This window comes from Cajanus cajan, chromosome 4 (genome assembly GCF_000230855.2).
Source record: "Cajanus cajan strain Asha chromosome 4, NIPB_CcT2T_4, whole genome shotgun sequence".
NCBI classification, from domain to species: Eukaryota; Viridiplantae; Streptophyta; class Magnoliopsida; order Fabales; family Fabaceae; genus Cajanus; species Cajanus cajan.
Genome location: NC_138520.1, coordinates 72,496,413 through 72,506,287, shown reverse-complemented (window position 1 = coordinate 72,506,287; position 9,875 = coordinate 72,496,413). Strand labels below are relative to the sequence as shown.

Sequence of the window (9,875 nt, the reverse complement as noted above, 5' to 3'; positions counted from 1 at the left end):
CAGACTAATCATTATTTATAGGTAATATTAAATATTGTTTTGGACAAAGATTAATATTTCTTTGTTCTCATAATAATTGTAATGCAGAAAGAAAAAATGTTTTAATAAATACCTTCTCTATTCTCTATTTTAAGTAAAAATAATTGATTTTATGTGTATTAAGAAACTGAATTATTTCCACTGCTATTCCCATAAAATTTTCCGGCTATAAAAATTAAAAGAAATAGTGTAACTAACATGCATTAAAGAAAAAATATTTTGAGAGAAAATATCATTAAATAAAAAAAATTAGTTAAACTTATTTATATTTAAGAAAAGAAACATATAATTTTCTTACTTATAGTAAAGAAATGAAGAAGTATATTTTTTTAGCGTTGCATTAATTTTTAAAAATTTATACCTTAATATATTTTAAAAATTTACTGAATTGTATAAAAAATTTCACGAAAAATTTAATAATTAGATTGATTTTATAAAACTATAATTATTTTTCATCTATTTATCAACTTATTTTGGCCTAGTAAAAATCCCTAGGACAATAAACTATTAAGTCTTGAATATAAACAAAAAAATATATATATATTGAACTCAAATAATTTTTTTTTTAACTTAATGATCATTTTCTTAAGTACTGTCCATTTAGTTGAGATTCTATTTTAAATGTTACTTTTATTCTTAAAATAAAGTTGCAATGATGTTAGTTCATAAAAAAATGAGTTATTTTCACACTCGCTCGAAAAATGTGCTTCATAAAAGCTACCCTTGGGAAGCATAATTCAACCTCATTTGTGAGAACTACTTATTAACATCAACAAAGAATAACGTAAGATCTAAAAGTTATTTGGAAGGTTCATCCATACTCTTCCGTTATAGCTGGAAAAAAAAAAAAAAAAAACAAAAAAAAACAAAAAGATGGCATAAAATCACTCGAAACTCGTCACAGCCTATGCCAGCGTCTCTAACGTTACACTTACATTGTAAACAAATCATATGTAGACAAAAATATATACCTTGAACTATATTAGAATACGGTACAAGCTGAAAAAGTTTTCAACTTCAGCAATTCAATATTCAATATCCACTATAATTAACATGGCAAACAAACGCTATCATCTAACACATCTTATCTTACTAACAGTGAAAGGCACCGAAGGTGAAGCAACAGAGCTGAGTTCATAGCAGAGAATTGATAGACAGCATCTAGAGATTTTGGCTTTCTTGGTGTCATCTCTGGAAGCTGAATAGATCACAAATCTTTCAAATTTTGGTCCTTACTGTTAAGTATTACTCCCTATATTTTCCAAACATGTAGATTTCAATCATCAAAATATTGTTTTCCTATTCCATTCAAAGAACTAGTCTCAATAATTTTCATTTATTAAGGTAGTAGTTCGGTGACCAAAATTCTAACGAATGAAAATAAAAGGATGGATATCCAAAAATAGAAAATCTGTAAGAAATAAAATCTTATTTAGTAAACTTAAGCTGTAATCTGCTTACTGTTTACAGTCATATGCTGGAACAAAAATTATAAGACATGTATTGAAACCTCAAACTAAAACATCTGTAGCAAATCACTTAAAAGAACTTAATAGTTTAATCCACTAACACTAAACAACTTTACACTATCAATGAACCATAAAATGTCACCTTCTAAAATGGGGTTAAAAGCTTTTACAGAAAAAGGAATATCTTAGTTATTACAATGATGTGCCTGTTCCTTGTTTACTAAAAACAATTTTACAATTTCAATCCAGTTCATAAAAAAAAATACTTACGCTGACTGTTGGGTGCCAGTTTGTTGTATCAACTGAGAGTAAATATATTCATCAACTCTCTGTTTTGCCAAGGCTACCTGCTAACAAAATTCAAGTTTCAACAAAAAAATAAAAAAAAATAAACCTTAACAGCCTAAAATAAACAAGTGAAAGAGCATGCAAAATGTTCAATTCCATGCAAGTACTCAGTAACACTTCGGCCGTGATATGAACACTCAAATTAGTATCTTGATCTAAAGCTGAACAGCCTCTCTATTTTCTTTTCAAGGAAGATCCTAGACCAGGAAAAAGGAGGGAGGAACGGACATAGCCACACATGATTTGAGAAGTTCACACACGTTTTGAATTGTCTAGTCTGATGTGTGACACAGACAGCCCTTTCCCAGTGTACTAGTTTCAACAAGGATTAATATTCATCAAGGTCAAAGATTGAGTTTTCTCGTATGGTGCGTTCGGTTTGAAAGAATGAAATATGTGAAAAACATAGTGGATGAAACTACGAAAGATAGCATTATAGTGAACGGAAATAGGTGAGATAAAAATTTAGAGGAGTTTGATTTAAGAGAAATTGAGGAAAATATAAAGAGGAAAATAGGAAAAGAATAAAATAAGTGCAAGGCAAACAAATTTTTTCATGACAATCGATAGTTGAATGAAAATCAATAATGTAGGATGGAACCAGGACAATCAATTATTTTCAGTTAGAAACAATATTACTACTCATTTCCATCTGGTTTTGCAAAAAAATAAAAAGTCGTATTACCCACACCTTTTTATTTCCTTCCCCCTCTACCAAAACGACACCCAATTTCTATTTCTCACTTATTTCTCCTTTCTCCTCCCTATTTCCACACCATTTCTTGGTAACCAAACGAAGCATGAAAGAAGATAGGACTATGCTACAAGACCATTGCCAAACACCCCTACCCTGGCCCCCAACCAGAGGAGGGTACCACTAGGCAGCCTACACTACAATGCCCCTAGCTCTCCCTCTCTCCGACATTTATTCACAAAAGAAATAAATAATCCACACTTCATTCCTTAATGTAAGAAACTAGAAATATTGAATTGTTAAATGGGGGGCCTGAACTAAAACCATATCGGAGAAAACAAGTACTAGCAAAATATATACAACTTGATTTATTAGTCTACTGTTGTAATCTCAGTTCAGGCCATAAACCCCAAGCCAGTAGCCATGTGATAAAATGCACGAGTCAAACAGATAAATAAAACACAACAATAACAACATAATAATGATAATAATAATAATAAATAAATAAATAATGCCTCATACATCAAAAGTATATTGTTTTTTCTTCTAGAAAGTAAAAACATTAAAAGGTTAAAAATCAATAATAAAAAAAGATCACCTGTTGTGCACTACCACCAAATTGAATTTGTCTATGCTTTTGTTCACCCTTACCACCATAAACCTGCAAAATTTTCAAATTGATGAAAGATATAAATCATATGAAAATTAGTCGGGGAATTTACATAGAAAAAAACAAACAATTCAACAACAACCATTTAATATACAATAGACTTAAACAAGCTCAAGAACTTATTAAAGTGTGTCATTATGTTAACAAAATTTGATTTATCAATATGGAAACAGATTAAGTGTTCAAATATGCTGTTTAATAAAAAGTTAAATGTAGTATGAAAACCAAGGGCTTCCATTCTAATCATTCAAGTGTAGAATCCTCAATTTTCTTCATATTTTGTTTACTAATGTCTATCTTTTGTAAGTACACTAGGTCCATATAGAGACTGAAGCTAATGGGAGATCCAATAAGCCTTGTTTCACAAATAAGGTAATACATAATACACAAAAAATTTAGGGTCCAGCATCTATTTTGGTGTGTCTATGTCCTATAATCTTATGTCTTCCATGGTTTCAAATGCAAATGTGAGATCAACGAGTGCTGTTTTTTATGCAGAAAACAGTAGTAATAACAATTGAACATGAATCCAAGAAGTAAAAAAATATGTTGTATAAGGACAGTGTCTTTCTATTTGATGCACTCACATATTTAAACTATTGTTGTGCTTTAAGCCAAGTATGAGACTAACCTTAATCATTGCTCCAGACTCGTTTCTGATCCTCGATATGTTTGAGCCGCACCGGCCAATCAACCCACCAACCATTGTTTCCGAAATCAGCATCTCGAAGGTAACATAATCAACTGCAAGATTGGTTGTCCTAGAGATGAAGTGATTGTAAGACAATATTCAAAACTTGATATAACTGTTAAATGGCAGCCAAACATTGTTCTGATATAGAAAACATTAAATAACCTGAAGTTGGGTCAAGATATGGTTGGGATGGTCGAATTGCAGCATAATTATATGTTGGGCTAATTGAAATCACTTGTCTCGGTGGGTTTTCCCTAAACAATATTTGAGTTGATAAATGGGTTAGGCAAAATGACAAACTAATTTTCAAAAGTAAATTAGAACCAGGTTCAAAATTAACATGCATACCTTAGCTGACAACCTATCTCATCCAAAGCCTTCATTACGGCAGGAAAATCTCCTGATAACTAAATTCAACAAGAATGTTGATCAAAATTCAGGAGTAAATTAAAGTATAAGAAACACACAAAAATAGTAACTAGAAAAAGTGAATCCATATTTGTTTTTCTTAAATTAAAAAGAAAATAATTTCCAAATCTACACTTTAGTTTGTGACCTTTCAACAAAAACCTACAACTCCTAAATGTAGTTTCACAATTGAAATTATTCAAAATGCAACAAATAAAAATGATTCCTCGTTAATTTTAAAAAGAAAAAAAATACAAATCTAAACTTTTCTGCGAAAATCTGTAATAAATACCTTTGAGTATTAAAAGCTTTTTCATGTCATTCAATATAATGTGTAATATTTTTTTTACACCCTTGAATTGTCTTTTTGGCTGTTGGATTTGGCATATATAGCATATTAACATGCTTCTGATCAGAGGATTAACCAACAAAAAGTAGAAAATTTATGTCCAAAAATTTTAGCAGCTTTGGCATGGATAAAGGAGAAAAATTATCTTCAGATTTGGACTGTCCAACTGAGAGCTATATCACAGATAAGACCAACCATTTACTACAACCAACTCACTCTATCACATTAGCAGTTGAGAGGCCCAACGACCTCAGTCTGTGGGCCTCAGACATTCAAGCCCAGTGTAATAAAATTGATAGGTCCTTCCCTGAACGTGATTGAGGCACCATTGGCACCCCCTCCCTTGCATGAGACAAAGGCATCATTCACATCACTCCCCAGAAAAGGTGGGAACCATCAAAGTATATGCTTGTTAAATAGTAGGCATGACTAGCCTAGGTCATGCATTGTTTAAGTTGACTGGGGATTCTTGAGTTCATACTGAGCTTTAGGAGCCTCCAACAAATGTGTTCTCCTTCTCTAGCATGAACAAGATTAAATAGCAAAATGGTATGGTCTGTGTTGTAAATAAGAATATCTTAGGAAATTTGATATTATTTTATAATATTTTCTTATTTTCTTTATATTTGTTTATTTTCATAGGGTACGAGAAGAATGTAATTAGTGTGATACAAATTAATATAAATTCTCTCTTTCAACTGTCTGTTTCATAAGTAGAATTGAGAACTATGATTTAAAGTAACATCAACACATCAATACTTCATGCGCTGAAGAGCATGTACCATTCAACACCAAGCATAGTAGTCAATCCCGGATAGCGGCGCGGAGCGGCCGACCCTAAAACTGGGATAGCGGGATGACGCGGAGCGGGATAACCGCTATTTAAATATTAATTTATATATATTAAATAATTAATAATATATATATAAAAGCTAAAAAAACAAAAATAATTAATAATATATATATATATAGAATCAGAAATTAAAAAAAATATGCTGCTGAAATAGAAATAGAATTTTCTGAAATTAAAAATAAAATTTTCTGAATTAAATTTAATCAGAAATTAAAAATAAAATTTGCTGAATTAAATTTAATCAGAAATTAAAAATAAAATTTTCTGAATTAAATTTAATCAGAAATTAAAAATAAAATTTTCTGAATTAAATTTAATTAGAAATTAAAAATTAAATTTGCTGAATTAAATTTAATCAGAATTTAAAAATAAAATTTGTTGAATTAAATTTAATCAGAATTTAAAAATAAATTTTGTTCAATTAAATTAAATCAGAAATTAAAAAAAAATCAGTTGAAATAATTTAATAAATAATTAAAAAAAAATATGTTGCATGTTGCATAAAAGGCATCCTCGAAGGAGAATAGAAGACAAACGCGCGTCGGAGCTTTCGGCCACGTCGGAGCTGCGTCGAACCTGGAGGCGCGTCGGAGATCGAGGTGCGTCGGAGCTGGAGGCGCGTCGGCGATGGAGGTGCGTCGGAGCCAGAGTTCGTCGGAGCTGCACGTTGCATGCACGATAGCCAGAGAAGAAGAAAGGGAGAGACGAAAGGAGGGGTTTGGTTTGGATGAGTCTAAAATCGCGAGAGGGAAAGGGAGGATTAGGGCAAAAAAAACCCCATTGAAAAGACCGACTTACCCTTAATGAAGGGTAAGTCTGAAATCGCGCCGCGATTCCGCGATTTGGGCCGCTCCGCTCCGCCTCCGACGCGGCCGCTCCAGCCGCTACACAAATCCGCTCCGCTCCAGCAGCCAGATTGCAGGGTGAGGCCGCTCCGCTCCAGAGCGCCGCGATAGCGGCCGCTCCGACCGCTATTGACTACTATGACACCAAGTAAGCATAATTTTGGAAAAACTACAAAAGATGAATAACATTGTTATTTCCTAGTCCATTTGTAAATTTAACCATTGAAGTTGTTAACGCACACAGTTTGGATACAAGCCTAGAAAGGCTTTTAAGAGCTTCTCTACTGGAAAATACTCTCTACTTTCTGTAGAAAAGCTTTCAAAAGCCCTTTTAGACTGGATCCAAACAAGCTCATCATACATGAAGTTTCAAAGAACAAACTAAAGTTACTTGTCATCTTTGTTAAAATATTGAAGTCAAAATATATGGTGAAGGCAAGGTTACATTGAAACATTGATAGTAGTGTTTCAGAAATAACCAAATCCATCATTTTAGACATCTCACCTGTACTACTCTATCAGATTCATGGGCAGAAGCACATAAAGGCAACTGATTCGGGGCAAGAACAGTAATAGTGGCACCAGATAAGTTCCTTAATTTCTCGATATTTTGACCAGACATCCCAATTAATCCACCTGCCTGGGACCCCGCAATCAAAAGCCTTATCGTATTGGCAGCCACATGTCCTGCAGTAACTTTTGATGCATCAAAACTGCTATCATCCTCCTGTTATATGAAGCATACCTTTATCAATGCCTTAGCCGACAAACAAAAATAACACCCAACATGGCCACATAATAATTAACTGAAGAACATAATTATCTAAAAAATAGTGGTCTATAGAAAACCTAAAGTGGCCATGTGCCTATCTAAATTACAAGAAAATGAGCAGATTAAGGCCCCTAAGAAGATTTACAATTAAATCAAGCATAAAAAATTATTTAAATCACGATGCATAGATATAGGGGCATGTACTGTTTCCATAATACCATACAGGGGTACATCAATTAATAAGAAAGATGGTATACAGGTTTGCTGGGGTATATAAAAATATTGTGCAACATGAATTCATGACAAAAATAAATAAATATTTGGTTTGACGTGTTATAGAATTTTAGAGCTAAAGATTTTATGTTCTCTGTATATTATCAAATGCCTTATTTGTAACATGGTTACATATTTCAACTTATTTCTAACCTGTTTAAACATCTACCAAAATGTTCCCTTTTTTTCCTCAAAATAGATAGATGTATCATGTATATAGAGGAAAGAGTAGATTAAAATGCAAGCATAGGTACTTCTCAAATTTTAAAGCTAGACAAACAATAAACCATGTTATTTTAAAATAAAAATTAAACAAGGTCCACCATGGTTTTAGAATAAATTATGAAATGGGATAATAACAAAATCAGCAATCAAAAGTCACAACAATCTTCAAAGCTCGTGTCTAATTATGCATATTACAGAAAGCATGCGAGCACAAATCGATCAGGACCATCTTACCTTTAAAATTAAATGAGCTATTTGCTCAAGAGCTTTCTCTGCATCAGTAACCTTTTCATCATTGTCCTTGGAACTAATAATTATAACACGCTCTTCATGTCTCTGCCCAAAAGAAAACATGAGACTGGATTTGGTAAAAGACCAATTAGTCTGAATAATAACCAGACAGTTTTATCTTAAATGCCAATTTAAGCAATTCAATTCATTAAACCCTCACTAATAATCAGCAAACCCAAAACTGAATGAAGTTTACAGCATCATTCAGATGATTCCTAGCCGAAAAGGAGAAATGGGTGAACTCAATGTAGCAGTTACACAGTAGTTACAGTCAGCAAAATAAAACTTTGCAAAAGAGACACACCAGTGCAATAGCCACACCCCATCATTGTAGGATTTGCAGCAAAGGGTGAACATGCTTCAAATTCTACAATACCATTTCCAATGTGTTTGAAAAGAGTTGCAGCTGAGAAATCAACAGCCTCTGATTACATTGTTCCAAATCCAACCAAATGGTAGAATAACGTGACCACACACCATTTTCAAGCAACAAGCATCCATTACAACAACTGAGTAGCCACTACAAATAATAAACAATTACCCCCTACGACCACTACAGCTATCTTAATTCACTAATTTAACTCCCAACAAGCCTTAAACCCAAACTAGATACTAAGGATGGTTTGGGTAAACTTTTAGGAGAGAAAAATAGAAAGGAAAAAATGAAAGAAGCGTCTATTTAACCTAAAATTAACTTATGCGTATGCTTATTTGTAGAAACTCTCTCCTATTATCTTCTCCAAAATCTCATTTTTAACTTATGCATAAGCTAGTTTTAGTTTAGGAAGAACCTTATTTTCATTTTCCTCCCTATTTTTCTCTCCTACAAGTGCTTCTGAAGAAGTTTATCCAAACAGCCTTGGAAAGTAGCTCTAAGCAAAGTAGTCCTCAGTTCACACATTGTTTTTCTCTCAGCTTACTCAGCCACTGAACAGATGCCAAAAACACTAATTCAAACAATCAATCCCCAATTCCACAAACCCCAAATTAGATAAATAATTCAACAGAGAACAATAGTGCTATATTCTAACTAGTACATAAACCACTTTTTTTTTTTTCTACTCCTGTCTAAAGCAGCTACCAAACAGACACCCTAAAACCAAAAACAACAAGAAGCCACAAACTGATACAGAATATTAGTTCTACCGAGCATTTAAATCCCAAAATATAAAACCCCCTATTCTTTTTTATCTCTGCAGCAAAAAATGTAAATTTATTAATGAATGAATAGAGAGACTTACAGCGATAGCATCCGCGATCTTAATGGTGGCTCTGGTGTCTTCTCGAATCTTCTGTATGCGGCACCCTTCCTTCCCAATGACCTTTCCGATCTGGCGCGAGGGCACAACGATCCTGAATATCACGTCCTGTCCCTTAACACGCTTCGCCGCCGACTGGTCGGCGGCGCCGGCGGTGCCCGGAGCCTCATCATCGCGGCGGCGCTTTCCGGAGGAGGGGGCCGCGGCGGCGGAGTCCTGGACGGAAAAGGGAATCTGGAGCGGCATGGGGAGGGGCATCTGCATCTGCATCTGCATGGGTAAGGGCATGGGCATGGGTATGGGCATCTGCATCTGCATGTGCATAGGCATGGGAACCTGCATGGCCATTGGGTTCTGCGGAGGAACCATAGGGTTTATCGGAATTTGACCTTGCTGCGACATCGCTGCTTCTTCTCTCACAGAGAGGTATCGGAGTGGGAAAGAAGGAGTGACGAGTTTTCTAGGAGCAAAATATAGGGTTTTGTCACGTGGAATTACTGATTTGCCCTTTGTCTATTTTCTGTTTTAAAAAAATTCTCTTATAATTTTAGCTTAAGTTTAGTTATGAGTAAATTATACATTTGATTCCTTTTTTATTTTTAGGTTCCACTAATTTTTAAATGATTTAATTTACTTTTTTAATTTTTAAAAAATGTTCAATATTACTTCTACTTAAATTAATATTA

General features: G+C 33.6%; 1 protein-coding gene across 3 annotated transcripts; it reads right to left on the bottom strand.

Annotated features, from left to right (window-relative positions):
- Positions 1-991: 991 nt before the first annotated feature.
- Positions 992-9,641, bottom strand: LOC109802288 (flowering locus K homology domain). Of its 3 annotated transcripts, none has more exons than XM_020363594.3 (9): positions 9,172-9,641; positions 7,874-7,975; positions 6,875-7,096; positions 4,263-4,321; positions 4,077-4,168; positions 3,852-3,964; positions 3,149-3,211; positions 1,779-1,855; positions 992-1,237 (listed from the first exon to the last, which is right to left on the bottom strand). In XM_020363594.3, the coding sequence occupies exons 1-9, from the start codon at positions 9,589-9,591 to the stop codon at positions 1,225-1,227; spliced, it is 1,161 nt and encodes a 386-aa protein (XP_020219183.2). In that variant the 5' UTR covers positions 9,592-9,641; the 3' UTR covers positions 992-1,224. The 3 variants fall into 3 exon arrangements, 2 of the variants coding, with proteins under 2 accessions (XP_020219183.2, XP_020219184.2); XM_020363595.3 differs by having other exon boundaries at positions 992-1,291; positions 9,172-9,640; XR_002240082.3 differs by lacking the exons at positions 992-1,237; positions 1,779-1,855 and having other exon boundaries at positions 3,852-3,981.
- Positions 9,642-9,875: the final 234 nt, after the last annotated feature.

Excerpts from the sequence above, each read along its gene's own strand:
- LOC109802288 (XM_020363594.3), bottom strand. The coding sequence starts at position 9,591 with ATGTCGCAGCAAGGTCAAATTCCGATAAACCCTATGGTTCCTCCGCAG. Across the intron at positions 7,976-9,171 it reads AGATCGCGGATGCTATCGCT|AGACATGAAGAGCGTGTTAT; the intron begins GTAAGTCTCTCT and ends TCTTTTGGGCAG. Across the intron at positions 4,169-4,262 it reads GAGATAGGTTGTCAGCTAAG|GGAAAACCCACCGAGACAAG; the intron begins GTATGCATGTTA and ends AATATTGTTTAG.